General features: G+C 42.0%; 1 protein-coding gene and 1 pseudogene across 2 annotated transcripts; one reads left to right on the top strand and one right to left on the bottom strand.

Moving 5' to 3' along the window:
* Nucleotides 1–396: 396 nt before the first annotated feature.
* Nucleotides 397–16,069, bottom strand: LOC109457213 (uncharacterized). The gene is made up of 5 exons (XM_088800684.1): nucleotides 15,932–16,069; nucleotides 12,711–12,778; nucleotides 12,420–12,546; nucleotides 12,057–12,152; nucleotides 397–1,852 (listed from the first exon to the last, which is right to left on the bottom strand). The coding sequence occupies exons 2-5, from the start codon at nucleotides 12,714–12,716 to the stop codon at nucleotides 930–932; spliced, it is 1,152 nt and encodes a 383-aa protein (XP_088656810.1). The 5' UTR covers nucleotides 12,717–12,778; nucleotides 15,932–16,069; the 3' UTR covers nucleotides 397–929.
* A 240-nt stretch (nucleotides 16,070–16,309) lies between these two features.
* Nucleotides 16,310–20,098, top strand: LOC109457197 (CREB-binding protein-like; annotated as a pseudogene). Its single transcript, XR_016022210.1, has 2 exons — nucleotides 16,310–16,445; nucleotides 17,401–20,098. The product of XR_016022210.1 is annotated as a CREB-binding protein-like (transcript).
* The last annotated feature ends 374 nt before the right edge of the window (nucleotides 20,099–20,472 follow it).

Raw genomic sequence — 20,472 nt, forward strand, 5'->3', positions numbered from 1 at the left:
GGTGGTCATAGCCTAGAGCTTGTCCTGCTAGCTACACAAATTAATTTGTGGTCACTCAATGGAGTTGGGATTGACCTCATTCCCAATTTTACATTGAATGTTAATGCTAATGACACTCAACACATCAAGAGACTTTGAAAATTTCTTACTTACAAAAGGGACTCCTAGGCAGAGCAGGGTCTGCACAAACAGATCTGGAGTAGCTTGAGCAGGTAGCAAGAATAGGTTGGCTTTTATAGTAGACGGAATGGAACTGGATGTGGGCTGGAATTTGCCAAGTTTAAATTTCACACTGACTTCAAAGGAGGAGGTGTACACAGGCTTTTTATCAGCCTTTCCAGAAGTGGGGACATAGGGAAGGTGATGCTTAAAAAGTCAGTAGTCAAACATCAAAACTGGAGTCAGACTCTTTATTACAAATAAATACTATCAACAGTTTACCAATTAACAAATTTAAGCACAGAGAAGTTAAATAATTTCCTCATGTCACATGATAGTAAATAGTAGCCTTTTCTCATTCACCACATTTTCTAGTATGAATTTGTAGAATTTCAACAAGGTTTGAATCATGATAGAAACTATTCTACGTTATCAATCTTTTTCAGCATTAAATTTTCTGATTCTGAAGAAACTGAGTATTAGTTCAAAGGCATTGCCACATTTATTGTATTTTATTCTAGCATAAAATCTGATGATCTTGATCTGTAACAAATAAATGGCAAGTAAAGGGTTTCCTACATTAATTATGTTAGATTATGAATTCTCTGATGTTGATTAAGGTGTGCAGACTGTCTAAAGGCCTTCTTACATTCTTTACATTCATAGGGTTTCTCACCAGTATGAATGCTATGATGCCGGGTAAGTTCTGAGACACGGATAAAGGCCTTCCCACATTCCTTGCATTTATAGGGTTTCTTGGCAGTGTGAATTCACTGATGCTGAGTAAGTTGTGAGGCACAAATGAAGGCCCTCCCACATTGTGCACAGTCATAGGATTTCTCACCAGTATGAGTTTGGTGATGTTGAAAAAGTTGGGAACCACAAATAAAGGCCTTCCCGCATTCTTTACATTCATAATGTTTCATACCAGGATGAATTCTCTGGTGTTCAGTAAGTTGTGAACTACGAATAAAGGCCATTCCACATTCCCTACATTGATAAGATTTCTCGCCAGAATGAAGTCGCTGATGTTGACCAAGTTGTGAGCGCAGTCTAAAGGCCTTCCCACATTCATTACAACCATAGGGTTTTTCACCAGTGTGAATTCTCTGATGTCGCATAAGTTCTGAGCCACAAAAAAAAGATTTACTACATTCCTGACATTTATAAGGTTTGTAACCAGTATGAATTCTCTGATGTTGGGTAAGGTGTGCTGATTGTCTAAAGGCCTTTCCACATTCCTGACATTCATAGGGTTTCTCATCTGTATGAATTCTCTGATGTTGAGTAAGATGTGAGCCACGAATAAAAGCTTTTCCACATTCCTTACATTCATAGTGCTTCTCACCAGTATGAATTCCTTGTTGTCGTATAAGTTCCAAACCATAAATAATGGTTTTCCCACATTCTTTGAATTTACAGAATTTCTCTCCAGGATAAATTTGCTGATGTAGAATAAGAGATGTCTGCAAGCTACAAGTTGGCATTTTTTCATAAGTCATTAATGCTTGCCCCAAAAATCCCTCTTCATTTATCTCTTGCCTCTCAAACTGGCCTTTGCATTCCCAGTCATCTCTGACACTGGAGCCCACAATTCTATGACTTTTTTCCATTATCGCCCATTGGGATGTTGTTACTTCATAGATTTCTTTTCGAAGACACAATTCCTTGGTCTTACATCTGAATTCCAAGTCTGAAAGATAACCAGAAAGTAAACACATGGTGTTTCCTCTTTGGGGAGAAATAAAACTTCTATGGTAAAAATGGAGGAAAAACTGAAAGTAATGGCCATAAGAAGTGAAGATGGTGTACATGGCCTTCAACTTGAAAAAAGAGGTCAAGAGCATAAATACTTAAGAAAGATGAAGGAGGTTGTTAGGAAAACAGGAAAAGTCAGTAGTTTCTAAATTCAGGTATAGATCGAAATCACCTGACTAGTCTATTTAAAAAAATGGATGTTGGGGCAGCAAGTTAGCTCAGTTGGTTAGAGCATGGTGCTCTTAACAACAAGGTTGCCGGTTCGATCCCCATTATGGGCCACTGTGAGCTGCGCCCTCCACAACTAGACGGAACCAACTACCTTGACTTAGAGCTGATGGGTCCTTGAAAAACACACTTAAAAATAAATAAATAAAAGTTAAAAGAAAATTGGATGTCAATGTACCACCTCACATCAAATAAATATGAATTTACACCAACAGGTCTTAGGTTTCCTATTTTTAATACATTCAACCAGCCAATTCGATGTTGCACAACATTTAAGAATCCCACGTAGAATTTTTCAGTGGTTCCCAACTTCACTAAGAATAACATCCAGACTCCTTACCATAGCTTATGAGATCCTCCATAACTTTTCTTTGACACATCTCAATCAAAATCCTATCCAACATCTTCTTGACCCACTTTTCACCACTGTTCATTATGTACCAAATAGTCATCACCTCTGAGCATCTGATATAAGCCAAGCTCTTTACCTTTTCAAAATTTACCCCAGACTGTTCAGTTTGATAGAAATTCTGTGAACTTGGCTCTTTGCACAACCAGATGCATATCACACTATAGTCCCAGGTAAAAAGTTAGTTCCTTAGAAAGTTTGAGCTAGACAACCCTATTTAAATTCACTTCTTCATTCTCTCTCATTGCAATTTTCTGGATTTTAGAATTATAAAATCATTTATTTATTCATATGTAATCTTTTATTTTCTTACTGTTAAAACCCATAATAGGCAGGAACAATGGCAGTTTCACTCAACACAGAATAACTACCATCTTACTAATACAAGGTGTTTCATAGATTGTTTAATGAATGAATCACTGGATTAATGAAAGGGGATTATTACAGGGATAAAGGAAAATATTATACAAATATGGAACTAGGAAATGTACTTAAGAATTATAATAATCATTTGTGCTCATAATTATAGCATAGTTCTAAATATCTGTCCCTGATTTTAATCTCTCCTACTCACTGGAAAGATAATATATGCTTTTTACTTCATCACTTCCCTCAGAGACTAAAACAAAATCACAACCAAAGCTAGATTATTAAATTATTCAAATGGGAAAATCTATATATATCGAACAACCCATCTATCCAATTGTTTCTCCATTTACAAATATACCTCTACCAATGCTCATTGCCATTTATGTATAGTCCTATGTTTTCTGTTTCCCTATTTCAACCACTGTACTGAGGTGCCTCTTCTTTTAACCTTCACTTGAATTTGTAGTATTACTCAACCTTCCTTCCAATACATGATCTATTTTGTTCCTCCAGGCCCTTCTTCAAGTCCTCCCTTCCACTCCTGTCTGTTCAAGACCACTTTATTTGTACTTCCCAGAAAACTGTATTTTTCCCCAGGCATTATGGCAGGTTTCAAGCATAATAAAAGAGTTATGTAATGTTAAGCAAAGGTACTTGAGAATTTTGGGAGACTACGATCACCAACTATTTGGTAGAATGAATCTGGGTACACTGGAACACTAGGAACTCTACAGCAAAGAGTATACTGGTAAGTTGAAGGGAATCATAGAGAATGGAAATCTAGATAATGGAACAGACTGAGAATACTGAGTGAGTATAAAATGACTACAACACAAATACTCCTGTAACTACAATATGGTATGTTTTGTGGTTCCAATTAAACTATCAATTGGTGCAGATGCTATAAAGACTGTTCTTGAAATAATACAGAAGGAAACTCAGGCAAAGTCTCTAAAAATGAATGATTTGACAGTAAAGGCTGAGATATGGTTCAGAATAAAATAAAGTGTAGTATAAGATTTAGTGAGAATACAGGATTCAGAAAGACCAGCATTTCAGACCCCAGTTCTGTTGATGATTACCTTTCTGTTATGGACAAATTACTTTTACCTACCTCAATCATCATTTTTTCATATAATAATAGATGTAGAAATATCTATTCCCAGGGCTTGGGAAGATTAGGAATAATCTTTGTAACGTGGCTGGCATAAAGAGCTCAAGAAGTGGTTGTTACTATCATTCTGATTACTATGGAAGAAGATTCGGGGGGAAAGGGAGGATAGGACTGAGCAAGGAAAATGATATTAAGTTGTCCTGCGCCTGAACTGCTTTTCATAGAATAGTCTATCAGAAAGAAGACAAGTATGAAAAGGATGAGGTATGAAGAGAAAAACAAAACCACAAACAGACCTCTAAAACTCAAGCAGAAAAATAGGAATTATACTAGAATCACCCTCTTGTTCATGCTCCAATCATTTGCAATGTTAATTTCACTGTCAGTTATATTCCTGATGGCCTTACCTAGCTTAAATTCCACAGTCAATCATTATATCTATTACCTTGCATTCATCTCCCCAACCATGATTAAATCCAGTTCTGCCTATTGTTCTTCTCCACCTGAGTAGTTGAACATAGCTGGTAAAAAAGAACCACATTGACTATTCTCACTAAACATTTATAAGCACACAATTCAAAAGACCCTCAGCATTTCCCGTCATAACCTAATTTTTCATTCTTCCACTCTGGGAAAATTTTTCCCACCTTGTCTCTCTCCTAAAATCTCAAAACTATCTCATGGCTGATGTCCATACTGATTATATCACTGAGAGAGAGAGAAAAAGTAAGAATGAGAGAATTTTTTCTCATCTAATCAGTCAATCAACCTGTACATAAATTCCAATAATCTGTTTCCTCTGCTGACAAAATGCTCTTCTCCAAGGCCAATACCTCTACTGGGAACTGAAGAATATCTTTTCTGATACAACCTTTTCTCACATATGCTTCTGCAGTTCCCACCCCCTCTCCTTCACAAAGAAGTTTTCCTACTCTACTGTTTTGGTCCCATCAGCATACAAAGACACTCTAATATAGTCTCCTTTAAAGTGTACACACACACACAACTTCCTTGATCCTAGGACCCGCCTCTGCAGCTACAATCAGTTCTTTGTCCTGTTTTACAAAATTTCACACTACATTAAGTCCTCACTTAATGTCATATATAGGTTCTGCAACTTTAAGGAAACTGACATATAACAAAACCAATTTCACCATAGACTAATTGATATAAACTCTTGTTAACAGTTAATTGATATTAACTCTTGTTAAGTTCCTACAACAATACAACAAAATGACATTATTCAAGGACCTGCTATAGTTAGTTCCCCTCATCATCCACACATTGTCTCGCTTCCCATTTGTTTGCATGAAAATAGTTTGCCCCAGAAAAAGGTAAACTTATGAGAGTGGAAAAAGAACAATATAATGGAGTCCCATATAGTTTGAGTGGTGGGTTATTAAGATTGTGTAGCCTTTTGGCCTAATCTAGAATCTTTGTATTTTCTTTAATCTGTCCACTGGTATTTACATACAACGTTGGACAATTAAGTTGGCGAACTCATCCTAGAAAAAGTGCTAACATACGTCATTGCTGAATATCACTACGGTCACCTTCGAAGTAATCCCCTTGGGAAGCCTTGCATCGACACCAGCGCCTAGTCCGCCCTTGGAAGCAATTTTGGAACTCTTTTTCTGGAATGGCCATCAGAGCTGTCATCGTATTACCCTTGATGTCCTGAATGTCATCAAAATGTCTTCCTTTCAATATTTCCTTTATCTTCGGATAAAGAAAGAAGTCAATGGGGGCCAGATCAGGTGAGTAGGGAAGGTGTTCCAATACAGTGATTTGTTTACTAGCTAAAAACTCCCTCACAGATAGTGCTGTTTATGCTGGTGAATTGTCGCGATGCAAGAGCCATCAATTGGAGAAAAGTTCAGGTCGTCTAACTTTTTCATGCAGCCTTTTCAGCACTTCCAAATAGTAAACTTGGTTAACTGTTTGTCCAATTGGTACAAATTCATAATGAATAATCCCTCTGATATCAAAAAAGTTTAGCAACATCATTGCAGCAAGTTCACAAACTTCATTGTCAGACCTCATAGTTAAAGTGCAATTTGAATTCAAAATAACCCTTCTAATTCATACTCAGGACTACAGAGTTTTTACTTAATATTATCAATCTTATATCTGTATTTCCTTTATCTCATACTGAAAGTCGGTTTTCAAAGACTTCACCTAAATTGCTCATTTATTTTATTCCACACTACATACACAACATTCTCAGGAAAACAGTATCAACAACGCTACCACTAATATTATTACTAAAAACAATGTTAAGGGGGAGTTTTTCTATAGTTCTTTTGTCTTTAGGATATATAACCACTGGATACTCATTTAGATTAAATTGTTTCACTTCGCTTTTGGTTTCAGGGATTTTTCTGAATTTAATTTTGTTTTATCATTGTGTAAGTTATTTATATAGTTTCCAACTCAAATCTACAAAACAAAGTATAATCAAAGAAGTCCTCTTCATCCTACTCCTTTCCCTCCCTTGTAGATAACAACTAAAAAAAAAACTTCTAAAAAAGTATAACATCCTTCCTGTTTTAGATAAATAGCAGCATATTTTAGTATAATCAATGTTTGGCCTTAGTGCTATCATTTTGATTTATGACACATAAACACTCGAAAACGCACATCCATATATTTTAGTCTTTCACTATGTAGACTATTTTACTTATTCCCTATTTTGAGGTATATCTTTTCATATTTAATCAAATTTACATTTTTTATTCTATGGTCTTTTATATCCTAATAAACTTATGTAATACCTGTCTCTCTCTCTCTCTTACTCATTTTGCTGTTTTTTCACTGGTTTTCTATTATGAGAAATATTGGAAGTAACTACTAACCTCTTTTCTCTCTCCCCAGCTTCTGATTTGAAATACTTGCTCCCCATTAATACCTATAATGTAATTTGCAAGCTTGTTATACTTTTCATATACTCTACACATTCTCACCCTACTTTTTTGAGAATTATACTATACCTAAGCTATATTCTCTCCTTAATGCCATGAGTTGATATTATATATGTATGTTATTATATATTTAATGCTCACCAACAGTCTCTTATTAAGTTGACGTGTCTCTATTTTGGTTTACTGAAGCTCATTTTCTGGTGGATTCATCAGGAAAAAGGGGAATAATATTCTCTGCTGCTGCATATATTAAACAATTTGGTTAGATGTAAAATTCTTAGCTCAAAATTTATGTCTTTGTATAACTTAAATAGAAAAATATACATTGTCTTCTGGAATAAAGTTCCTATAAAAAGACCAGATGACAATTTGATTTTCCTTTCCTTATAAGTAGCTTTATGCCTGGATGCCAAAGGTATGATTTTCTGGGCACATGGTGAACTGTTGCAAAACATGATTCCAATTCTTTTGTTCTTAATTTTAGTAAAGTTATCTTGAATCATTTCTGGTGATTGTAGCTTCATTGCACTCTTACTGGAACTCTCAATGAAGATGTTAGATCTTCATTGCCTATTTTCTATATTTTAAAGATATAACTAAAGTATATATAAAGTATATACAGGGGGTGCCAAAAAAATGTATACACATTTTAAGAAAGGAAAAATTGTATTAAAATTGTAATACTCAATATATACCGATAACAAAACATGAATACAAGTCATGTTTGACTTCTGCAATTACAAGAGGTGCTCAAGGTGGTTACCACCAGTGTAATTTAATATAGTTTTTTCCTTTCTTAAAATGTGTATACATTTCTTTGGCACCTTCTGTATAAAAGTTGATGCCAATAATACAGCAACTTGACTCATGATCAAATAGAAAACCAGAATTCTACCATACCCACTAAAGTTAATAAATTAGTAGATAAAAACTTTGCACTAGGCTTAAAAATAAAAATTAAAAAAAACAAAAAAAAAACAGCAGATACCAGTGGCCACACACTACAGGTAAACAGACTAGAGAATTAGTCCAGACAAGTTACTAAACAAATTTTAAAATAAAACAGCAATAACAACAACTCCTGGAGGGATCAGAGTTGCTATATTATCTGAAATGTCCCATTTTCAACAAAAATCATTAAATATTCAAAGAAACAGTAAATGGGACCCATTGATGTGGGGTGGGGGGAAAGCAATCAATAGAAACTGTCTCTCAGGAAGCCCAGAAAAAGATTTCAAAGCCACAAAACAAGTCTTGCTAAATTTGAGAACACTGAAATTATACTAAGCATCTTTTCTAATCACAATGAAATTAAAAATCAAGAAATCAAGAAATCAAGAGCTAAAACTATAAAACTCTTAGAAGAAAATAGAGAAAAAGCTTTATGACATTGAATTTGGCAGTGATATCTTGGCTATGACATCAAAAGTCATATAACAAAAGAAAATTAGATAAATTGGACTTCATCAAATTTAAAATTTTGTACATCAAAGACACTATGCTATCTATGACCTAAATGTTTGTGTCCCCCAAAAAATTCATTTTGAAATCCCAATGCCCAATCTCATGGTATTAGAAAGTGGGGACTTTGGGAGCTGGTTAGACATGATGGTGGAGGCCTCATGACTGAGATTACTGCCTTAGAAAAGAGGCTCCAGAGAGCTCCCTAACCCTCCTACCACATGAGGACAAAATAGGAAAGCACCTGCTATGAAACAAGAAGAGAGCATGCTAGCACCATGATCTTGAACTTCTAGCCTCCAGAATTGTGTGAAATAAATGTTCTTGTTTAGAAGCTATCCAGTCTATGGTATTATTTTGTCGTAGTAGCCCAAACAGACTAAGACACACCATTAATAGAGTAAAAAGGATACTCACAGAATGGAAGAAAATATTTGCAAATCACATATCCAATAAGGGATTATACATCCAGAATATATAAAGAACTCCTACAACTGAACAACAGAAAAAATAAACAATTCAATTTTAAAATGGCAAAGGACTTGAATAGACATTTCTCCAAAGATGTATGAATGGCTAATAAGCACATGAAGAGGCTCGACATCACTAATCATTAGGGAAATAAATGCAACTCCAAACCACAGTGAGATACTACCTCACACCCATTAGGATGGCTATTATTTAAAAAATAAATAAATAACAAATATTGGTAAGAGTGTGGAGAAATCAAAACCGTTGTGTATTGCTGGTAGGAATACAAAATGGTATACTCAATGTGGTATGGCAGTTCCTCAAAACATCCAGCAATTCCATTTCTGGGTATATACCCAAAAACTTAAATGCAAGGACTCAAAGAGATATCTGTACACACATGTTCTTAACAGCATTATTCACAATAGCCAAACGACGGAAGCAACCGAAGTTTCCATTGATGGATAAATGGATAAACAAAATGTGGTAAAGGCATATAATGGAGTATTATTTGGCCTTAAAAAGGAAATTCTGACCCATGCTACAACATGGATGAACCTTGAGGATATACTAAGTGAAATAAGCCATACACAAAAGCACAAACATTGTAGGATTCAACTCATATGACATAACTAGAGTACTGAAATTCAGAGATAGAAAGCAAAATGGTGTTTCTACTGAGGGGAGAAAGGAATTGGGAGCTATTATTTAATGAGCTATTGGGAGCTATTATTTTAATGATATAGTTTCATTTGGGGAAGATGAAAAAGCTCTAGAGATGAGTATGGCGATGGTTGCACAACAATGTGAATATACTTAATGCCACTGAATTTACCCTCAAAAAAATTAAGATAGTAATAAATTTGGTTATTTATATTTTATCACAATTGTAATAAATAAATAACTTCTAAAAATTAATTATTAAGAAAATAAACCTTAACAACCTAGTGGAAAAGATGGCAAAATTCAAAAATAGCACAAATAGCAAATACACTTTTGAAAAAATATTCAGCTTAATTAATAAACATGAGGAAAATATAGAATTTTACATTCACTATTATGTCGTAAAGATTAACTTTCCGTAAAGGAGGTTTGGCCTTTGTCCTGGCTCCTGGGAGGTAACCACTGAAGCCTTCGAATTTCCCAAGTGATAGGAGTGTCACAGTGGGGCCCTTAGACCACACCTGACAGTTTGTTAACTCAGTGACTCCCAGTGGGGGCTGCCCATGCAGAAAGATGAACTATATGCTTAGAGGGTTGTGTCTTGGGTCAGATTAATTCAGCCTCCATAGAAGGGAAGGGAGCTGGATGTTAAGTTCAGCCACATGGGCAATAACTCAATCAATCATGCCTATGTAATGAAGCTGCGATAAAAAAACTTTAGACACATCCTGGGTTGGCAAAGCATATTGTCACACATCAATGACAGGAGGGCAATGCATCCCTGAGGACATGGAAATTTCACATGTGAATCCTCCCAGATTCTGCCCTGTGTCTCTTCCTTTGGCTGGTTCTAACTCTTTTGCTGGTATTCTCATGCTATAATAAAACTAATCATAACATAGTGTTTTCCCGAGTTGCCTGAGTTGTTCTGGTGAATTATCAAATTTGAGGGATTCCATGAAGATCTCCAAATTTGTAGCCAGCTGATCTGAAATGAGGGTGATCTTGTGGACCCTTGTGGAACTTTCAGCTGGTATCAGAAGCCTGGGACAAATTTGGCAACCTGGAGGACTGTGACCTTAACCTTGAGTTTGGCTAACTCTGGGCAACTATACTGGCACAAATTTTAAAGTATAATTATAAATCGTAAGTGCAAATGAGGAAATCCATCAAAGAAAACTCATGCAAATTAAAACTACTTTCAAGAATAATTTAGCATTAGCTTGAAAAGTTGAACATTTATATGCCCTATGAACCAGAAATTCCACTTCTAGGTATTGATCTTAGAGAAATTTATACTTATAAGCAACATAAAGATTTACAAGAATATTCATGGCCAATTTAGTCCAAAAGAAGCCAAATTCCACTGAACCAAGGAACAGATACACAACTTGTGGTACATTCACATAATAGGATAATATACTACAATGAAAATTAATGAACTATAGCTACATGCAAAAACATGGATGAATCCTATAACAATCATATTTAGTGAAAAAAATCAGATCAAAGAATGCTCCATATAATTTGAAACCATTTTTATAATACTGAATAACAAAATAAAACCCTAGAGACTGGAGAAGGTCCAAGATGGTGGATTAGATAAATGCTATGCCTACCGCATCCCAGAATCACACCAAAATTACAAATAAATTATAGAACAATCAACCTCAAGAATCAACTGAACACTAGCTGAATTAAAGAAGAGGCCACATCAGGACTGGTAGGAGGTGGGGGACATGTAAAATGGGCTGACCCCAAACCCACAGATAACGGCTGGACTAGGAGGGGCACCTCGGTAGCAGAGATTCCCCCGAAGAGGGAGAAGGTCACAACCCCACACCAGACTCACCAGCCCAGAAGTCCTGTGCCAGGACAAACCAAACAGAAACAAACTCACAGATACAGAGAACGTTTTGAGGGTTGCCAGATGGGAAGAGGGCTGGGAGATGGGGGAAAAAGGGGAAGGGATGAAGATGTGCAAATTGCCAGTTATGAAAACAGTCACAAGGATGTAAATAAAATACAGCATAGGGAATATAGTTAATAATATTGTAATAACTACCCATGGTGTCAGATGGGTATTAGACTTATCGGGCTGATCACTTTGTAAGTTATATAAATGTCTAATCACTATGTTGTACAGCTGAAAGTAATGTAATATTGTATGCAAACTGTAATTAAAAAATAAAAAATTATCTAAAAAAGAAAAAAAAATTTTAAAGGAAAAGAAGTGGATCCAAGTTATGTGAAATAGGATGTATCCTCAAGTAAAAAGGCTTTGAAAAGGGAGGGAATTATGACAGGTAAGTATCACAGAGTACACATGGGGTAAAAGGGAGGGTCTTTACCTTTTTCCATGTCTCTTAGGCCTTTTCTCCACAACCTTTTGATGGGCCTTCTAGGAAGAGATTTCTCAATCATTACCTTTAAGGTGCTGCCTCCCTCACCAGCTGGGTTCTTAACTGCAATGCCGTTCCCCATGTGTTCAATCCTTACTCACCTGGGCACCATCCTCTTGCCATGTTCCTCGAAACCATCCAGGGCTCTTTCCCTTGCTCCAATAAGGAAATCACATCAGGCTTAGAAATAGAGAGTCCTATTTTTAAGAAAAAAAATAATAAGACATATTCGTGCTGTTTCCTGAATTTAAACCCAGTCCTTAAGAAACAGGCTATTACACAAAGAATAAGATGAATGTGTAAAGGTCTAAAGCATGGAGAAGATAAAGGTATAACAAAGAGCTCCCCATCTCCTAATCTACAAAGCACAGAATAATTCCCCAGGAAATAGAAATCTACCCAGACAATGGAAAGATACTCGTACATCCAAAATTCACAAGGTATTAGGGGACAGATATACTTACCTGGTAAGACTAGGTTGCTATAGTTCTCCATCATCACATCTCTGTACAAGTTCCTCTGAGCAGGGTCCAGATAGTCCCACTCCTCCTCGGAGAAGTCTACAGCCACATCCCTGAAAGTCATCAACTGCTGAAATGACAAAACCATGTAGTACTGTTAGAATTAAAGGAAATGTTTTTAAAACAAAAGAAGAGATAGAAAATGGCACTGAGGGATGGAGAAAATACACTGAGCAAATGCGCTAGGCCAGAGATGGGGCAGAGAAAAAAATTACCATAACTAGAACAAAGTACCTCCATCTTAAATATTCCTGTTGCTGAAGACCTTCTTCATATAATGAGACACTCCCATTATCCCATGGCTAGGGCCAAGAAAAAAATAAAACACATTTATTTAGTTTCCCAAATTAATGAAATAAAGTAGAAAAATACTCAACAACCTGTAGGTCTAGCACATTATTATTTATTTTAATGATCATTCATGACTTACCAATATTTTTATTGGGGAAATTTTCAAACACATAGCAAAGTTGAAAGAATTTTATAGTGAACATCTGATATGCTAATTACTTACAATAAATTCTTAAATGTGAGCTCCTCCATTCACTTTTTTCTTACTTCGTAAAGGAAGGTACAATCTTTTTAAAATATTTATCAAACAAACAAGCAAAACCTCTATTGCACAAAACAGGACTTTGGTATAATTAAAATGTACACTAAATACTAAGGATCTTCATTGTTAGACAAAATCATGAGCATTTTTCCTTATAATGCAAGTTCTTTAATAAACTTTTTCTAACTGGTTCTATCTTTCATCTTAAGGAAAGCAAGACATAACCATTCCATTATTTTAGATATTTAGATTGAACAAGATCTCTGAGTTCCTTTACAGCTTTGAAAGTCTACAATTCTCAACAATTTATGCATCTGGCTAATTTTACTTTTTAAATAGTTCAAAACTAAAAAAAAACTTAATAGTATATTGTTTAGGGATATACAGTAGAACAATTATGAAAAGCAAGAGCACAATGACTACAAAATTTTCTTTACAGGTTACCTTTCAGAGGGAAGGAAGGGTGCAAAAGCGCGTTCACTAGTCCTTCCTACACTAGGTGTTAGGTACATGAGTGTTTTATTACTCTTTTGTAATATGAAATACTTCATGTCTTTTTTTTTTTAAGGGGGAACTCAAAAATTAAGGAAAAATAAGCAGGTTTGTGAAGATCAATTATCCCACTCAACAATCATTTCCACTTCATTAAACCACAATTCAGATAAAAGGAAGCTCTAGCATTTCCCTCAGTGGAACGTATTTAGGCTCCATCATAGAACACTGCACACAAATGTGAGCACTGTTAGAGAAGAGTAGGGCACTAAGGGACGAGACTGCTGCTGAGCACCGTCACTCACTCCCTGATTGAATGGGAGGGTATGGGATGAATTGATAATAGAGTTCAATTGGACAAGAAAGTTTCTAGATAAAGAAAATAAACGTTCAGGGGCGGCTGGATGGTTCAGTTGGTTAGAGCACAAGCCAACCAACTGTGCTGGTTGGTTGGTTGCTGGTTCAATTCCCGCATGGGATGGTGGGCTGTGCCCGCTGAAACTAAGATTGAAAACAGTGAAGGGACTTGGAGCTGAGCTGCACCCTCCACAACTAGATTGAAGGACAACTACTTGACTTGGAGCTGATGGGCCCCGGAAAAACACACTGCTCCCCAATATTCCCCAATTAATAAATAAATAAATAAATGTTCATGCAAATGACAGAAAACAGACACTACGTTTCAATAAAATAAATAAGTCATGGTGATGTAACGTAGAGAGTGGTGACTACAGTTGAAATACTGTACTGCAGACTACCAGCATGGCATCGTGAGGGAGTCTCTCCCTTTGAAGTTACAAGTTGGACAGCTATAATTCAACAAAGGATTCTCTGCTCAACACACAAACATGTCTGAGAGATCCATGCATTGAGACAACCATAGGTGGGTATATCAGAGCGAACAAGGCAGACAGGATGGGAGGGTTGGGGGGAGGACAAAGACTGGAACCCCAGACACAGCCCAGCACTTAACACAACCCCAGCAGAGGCAACAGGAGTAAGGATTGGGGTGCAACCCCCAAGGGGCAAACCAGAGGGGCAGAGCCAGCAATCGAGCCTGGGTGGCTGGTATACACTGAAGCTGAGCCCAGGGTCAGGGGCAGCGCAGCGGTGCAGTCATAGCATTCCACAGCCTGGCAGCACCAGGCAAACTATTTCCCAGACGCAGGTACCTGCCCACCCAATCCCTGTTGTAGTCACACAGCAGCCTAGCCAACTGTTCCCCCGTGTCTTTCCTTAAGGAAAGAAGAGTCTGTGAGACTGTGCCTTTCTGGGACTTTGTTCCATCCTTATGTTTATACCTTATGTCTCTCTGTCTAGTCCCCAAAAGGTTTGCAGCCAAAGACGGGTAAGATATCTCACGGGAGATACAACCTAAGCCAGGCGGAACTGAGTGGGGACCTCCAATGAGCTGCCTTAGAAAAATATGGGGAGGGGCCTTGCCTCCCCTTCCCCCTGCCTGGGAAAAGCTGTTGCCGGCTCTGCCTTTTCCCTGGCACCTGTTTGTGAGAGAAGTCATGAGGACAACAAAGATCAGTTCTCTCCACTTAGCTCAACGGAACTGTTACAAAATAAGAGACTTGACCCTGAGAAGGTACATACCTTAATTAAGACATTGTGGGACCTTGTGCTTCAGCTGTTGACTGACAAGGGTGATTGAGACAAATATTTTTCTGTTATGATGTGTGTTTCAGAGACCGTGTAAGAAACAATGTTGCTTTCTCTTGTTTTTGTATACCTATTCAATAAAAACCCCCCAGTCGGCCTTATTCTGGGCTCCAGTCCTCTGAGACTGAGAGACCCCTGGCCTTCGGAGAGGTTTAACTGCATTAAGTCTCTGTTTCTTTCTTAAAAACTTAACCCAAACCGCCCCTTCTCGCACGCTCACTGCCCTGTTGCGCTGGACGGGACAGGAAACCATTAGAGGACCCTAAGTGAGGAGTGTATGATCTAGCTGTGTGCCGAGAATGAATGGGGGGGGGGCTGGTTAGGAGGCTGCTGGAGTCTTCTAGGTGAAAGCCCAGAAAAGTCTTCCAGGAGGAGCTCTTCCATCCAAATTTGCCCTCCTCTTTTACTTCCTCCTCCTCCTCAGTTGCTTAAGGCTGTAACTTGGGGGTCATCCTTGACCCCTTCCACCTGGAAGCATTCCCTGACAATGTCCCCTTCAATGCCCCAACTATGTCCAGGCCCCAAGGAGGACACTACCCTGGTTCCTGTATTTTGCAGCTCCTGTCACAATCTCTAGTGACCCTGTTTTAGTACAATGTGGCGGTGAGGCTTTAGTGTGCCTCAGAATCATCTGGGGAGCTGCCTGCACCCCACTTAAGGCGATGCCAGAGAATGTGCATTTTACCTGGCTTGGTCCTCTGTGAGAAAGGGAGTCGATCTGACTCCCCAACTAGACTCTTACCTCCAGCAGGGCAAGAGAAATGGAATGAACCGCCCAGTTTTGCTGGTGGGTGTTGGCTCCAGAATTCGCCTGTTGGTGTAGACAAGTCAAGCCCAAAGTCCTCCCTTTCACTCCTTTTAGCTCTTTGCCCTGCCTTGGTTGGAAGAGACTGACTTCCAACGGTCTGGACGGGTGGCCGGGGGCTTATAAAGACCCCAGAGACATTGTTTCTGCCCGGGAACATCTGCCCCTTGTTAGGGATGCACAAAACGAGGCCCAGCTGCCTAGGGAGTGTCTGGGGCGGCTGCGCGCCCGACCTGTCGCCCTTGACAACGCGGAAGAAGGTCACGGAGGTCCCGCGCCCGGGCGCGACTGTCCCACGCGTGCCACGGAAGCCCCTTACACCCGCGGGCGCAGGCAGCGGACCAGCCAGCCTGGCGCGCATGTGACGTCACTGCGCCGCGCCTGAGAGAGGCCTCGGCCCCGGCGTACGCGGAAGTGCTGGATGCTCGGGAGGAAGAATACGGTGCTCGAGGTGAGGGCGCTGCTGCTGTCTCTCTGATGTGGTGAACCAGGCTGCTGTGGGCCCCCCACCCCCGTAGATGGTCACAGACTCCTATCCAGTCCTCACCTGGCCTGCCAGTGTCGGCGTCTGGGACAGTCCCCACAGGAGTGGCTCTGTGATCTCGGGGTGGGGGACAGAGCAGGGCCTCTGTCATGCCTGTCTTTATTTTCTGCTTTCTCCAGCCTTCTTTTGTCTTGTCCTCCTCTCATTCCCTACTGCTGGGATTTTCACGTCTTTTCTATGAAACTCTTATCAGTGCTGCCCATAGGGTTGCATTCTCTGCCCATTGTCTCAGTCTCCCGATGCAGGTGGTTTTGAAAGCTGGGCAGGGGGCATTTTGTCACTGTGGTTTGAGCCCAGGGCCTTCCTCATGGTGAAGGCCTCTCAGCCCTAGCGTCCTGCTGGGCCACCCTGCAGAGCTCTGGGGACACACTGAGGTCACCCAGTAGCAGCCCTGGGGAGTGGGGGGCCGGTCTATATAAACTCAGGTCTGTGGTACTTCGGACAGTCGCGTGGCGCCTGAGAAGAAATGGGCACAGCCTCAGTCATTCCTTCACTGTCAGGCTTCCCAGGCCAGGCGTGGGGCAGGGTAGCTGGGTGCCATTCCTACAAGGCAGAGGAAGGAGGGAAAGAGGGTCCACCAACACAGCCAGGAGCCTTGGGCGACCCCAGAGCCACACACCCTGTGTGTGCGTGAGCCTGTGTGCTCACAGTGTGAGACAGCAGGTGGGGAAGGGCTAGAGGGGCCCTGGAATAGGCTGGGGTCAGGGCGAGGAGGTGGATCCTGTCGTCTCTAGAGCCTTCTGGGCTTTGGGGTAGTTCCCAGAAGAGAAGCTTTCGGGGGCGGGGGGGGGGGGGCGGCTGGGATGTCTGCTCACGTTGGGCCGAGTGCTGACGCGGGCCTGTGCCTTTTCCTTGTCCACAGGACTACGACCTTTGCATCAACTACTACAACACAAAGAGCCACACACACAAGATGGTGAAGGGTGACAGCCAGGGTGAGCCGCAGTCCAAGAGCCCGCAGGAGTCGCAGCACCTGAGAATCCAGTGCTGCTTCCAGTCCCTGTGGCAGGCCTGCCAGTGCCGCAATGCCAACTGCTCGCTGCCGTCCTGCCAGAAGATGAAGCGCGTCGTGCTGCACACCAAGGACTGCAAGCGCAAGATCGAGGGAGGCTGCCGGGTGTGCAAGCAGCTCCTCGCCCTCTGCTGCTACCATGCCAAACACTGCCAGGAAAACAAATGCCCCGTGCCGTTCTGCCCCAAGATCAAACACAAGTTCCGCCAGCAGCAGATCCAGCACCGCCTGCAGCAGGCGCAGCTCATGTGCTGATGGATGGCCACCATGAACACCTGCAACGTGCCTCAGCAGAGTCTGCCTTCCCCTACCTCAGCACCACCTGGGACCCCCACGCAGCAGCCCAGCACGCCCCAGACACCACAGCCCCCCGCCCAGCACCAGCCCTCACCTGTGAGCATGTCACCAGCCGGCTTCCCCAGCGTGGCCCGGACTCAGCCCCCCACCACGGCGTTCACCAGGAAGCCCACCAACCAGGTGCCGGCCCCGCCGCCCCCCGCCCAGCCCCCACCCGCAGCAGTGGAGGCAGCCCGGCAGATAGAGCGTGAAGCCCAGCAGCAGCAGCAGCACCTGTACCACGTGAACATCAACAATAGCATGCCCCGGGCGGAAGGGGCATGGTGACCCCGGTAAGCCAGATGGCCCCCGTTGGCCTGAACGTGCCCCGGCCCAGCCAGGTCAGTGGGCCCGTCATGCCCAACCTGCCGCCTGGGCAGTGGCAGCAGGCGCCCATGCCCCAGGAGCAGCCAATGCCGGGCAGGCCCAGCCTGCCGTGGCTGGGCCGCAGATGCCCAGTGTGCAGCTGCCGCGGAGCCTCTCGCCCGGCGCCCTGCAGGACCTGCTGCGGACCCTGAAGTCGCCCAGCTCCCCGCAGCAGCAGCAGCAGGTGCTCAACATCCTCGTCAAACCCGCAGCTGATGGCAGCTTTTATCACACAGCGCACGGCCAAGTATGTGGCCAGTCAGCCAAGCCTGCAGCCCCAGCTCGGCCTGCAGCCCCAGCCCAGCCTGCTCCAGCAGCCTGGCCTGCAGAACCTGAACACCATACAAGCTGGCGGGCCACAGCCTGGCGTGCCCCTGCAGCAGCAGGCAATGGGAGGCCTGAACCCGCAGGGCCAGGCCCTGAACATCATGAACCCAGGGCCCAACCCCAGCATTGCAAGTATGAACCCGCAGTACAGAGATGCTGCGGAGGCAGCTGCTGCAGCAGCAGCAGCAGCAGCAGCAGCAGCAGGGCAGTGCGGGCATGGCCCCATGGCCATGGCCGGGCACTGCCAGTTCCAGCAGCCTCAAGGACCCGGAGGCTACCCCCAGCCATGCAGCAGCAGCGGATGCAGCAGCACCTCCCCATGCAGGGAAGCTCCATGGGCCAGATGGGGCAGCCCGGGCTGGGCGCAGACAGCACCCCCAACATTCAGCAGGCTCTGCAGCAGTGGATTCTGCAGCAGCAACAGATGAAGCAGCAGATTGGTTCCCCGGGCCAGCTGAACCCCATGAGCCCCCAGCAGCACATGCTCTCAAGACAGCCACAGGCCTCGCACCTCCCCGGCCAGCAGATGGCCACGTCCCTCAGTAGCCAGGTGCGCTCTCCCGCCCCAGTCCCAGCCTCCACATTCCAGCCCATCGCCACAGATACAGCCCCAGCCTTCGCCACACCATGTCTCGCCCCAGACTGGTTCCCCCCACCCAGGACTCGCAGTCATCATGGCCAGCTCCATAGATCAGGGACACTTGGGAAACCCCGAACAGAGTGCAATGCTCCCACAGCTGAACACCCCCAACCAGAGTGCACTGTCCAGTGAGCAGTCCCTGGTCGGCGACACCACAGGAGACACCCTAGAAAAGTTTGTGGAGGGTTTGTAGCACTGTGAGAGCATCACTTTTTTTCCCCCCTTTCATGTTCTTGGACCTTTTGTACTGAAATCCAGGCACCTAGGCTTTTTTTATTCCTAGATGGAACTGCTACTTCAAGCCGTGTAAGGGTAGATTGCTGTTTAAAGAAACAATACAAAGAATATATTTTTTTGTTAAAAACCAGTTGATTTAGGGCCGGCCCGGTGTCTCAGGTGGTTAGAGCTCCATGATCCTAACTCCGAAGGCTGCCGGTTCGATTCCCACCTGGGCCAGTGGGCTCTCAACCACAGGTTGCCAGTTCGATTCCTCAAGTCCCACAAGGGATGGTGGGCTCTGCCCCCTGCAACTAAGATTGAACATGGCACCTTGAGCTGAGTTGCCGCTGAGCTCCCGGATGGCTCAGTTGGTTGGAGCGCGTCTTCTCAACCACAAGGTTGCCGGTTCAACTCCAACAAGGGATGGTGGGCTGCTCCCCCTGCAACTACCAACAGCAACTGGACCTGGAGCTGAGCTGCGCCCTCCACAACTAAGATTGAAAGGACAACAACTTGAAGCTGAATGGCACCCTCCACAACTAAGTTTGAAAGGACAACAACTTGACTTGGAAAAAAGTCCTGGAAGTAGTACACATTGCTCTCCAACAAAGCCCTGTTCCCTTTCCCCAATAAAAAATTTAAAACTAAAAAATTAAAAAAGTAAGTCCTGTTATTTGCAACATGGTGGTTGCCAGAGGTGCAGGAGGTGGAGGGTGGGTGAAACAGGTGAAGGTGGTCAAAAGGTACAAACTTCTGGTTATAAATATTCCTGGAGATATAATATACAACATGGTGACTATAGTTAACATAATCAATAATAATGTATATTTGGAAGTTGCTAAGAGAATAGATCTTAAAAGTTCTCATCACATGAGGAAAAAATTGTAACTATCTGTGATGATGGATCATAACTAGACTGAGGTGAAAATTTCCCAATATATACAAATATTGAATAATTATGTTGTATACCTGAAACTAATATATGTTGAATTTATCTCATTAAAAAAATAATAAGAGCTATGGAGGAAAAAAAA

Source organism: Rhinolophus sinicus, chromosome 8 (assembly GCF_057876585.1).
Source record: "Rhinolophus sinicus isolate RSI-liver-muscle chromosome 8, RSI-T2T, whole genome shotgun sequence".
Lineage (NCBI taxonomy): Eukaryota > Metazoa > Chordata > Mammalia > Chiroptera > Rhinolophidae > Rhinolophus > Rhinolophus sinicus.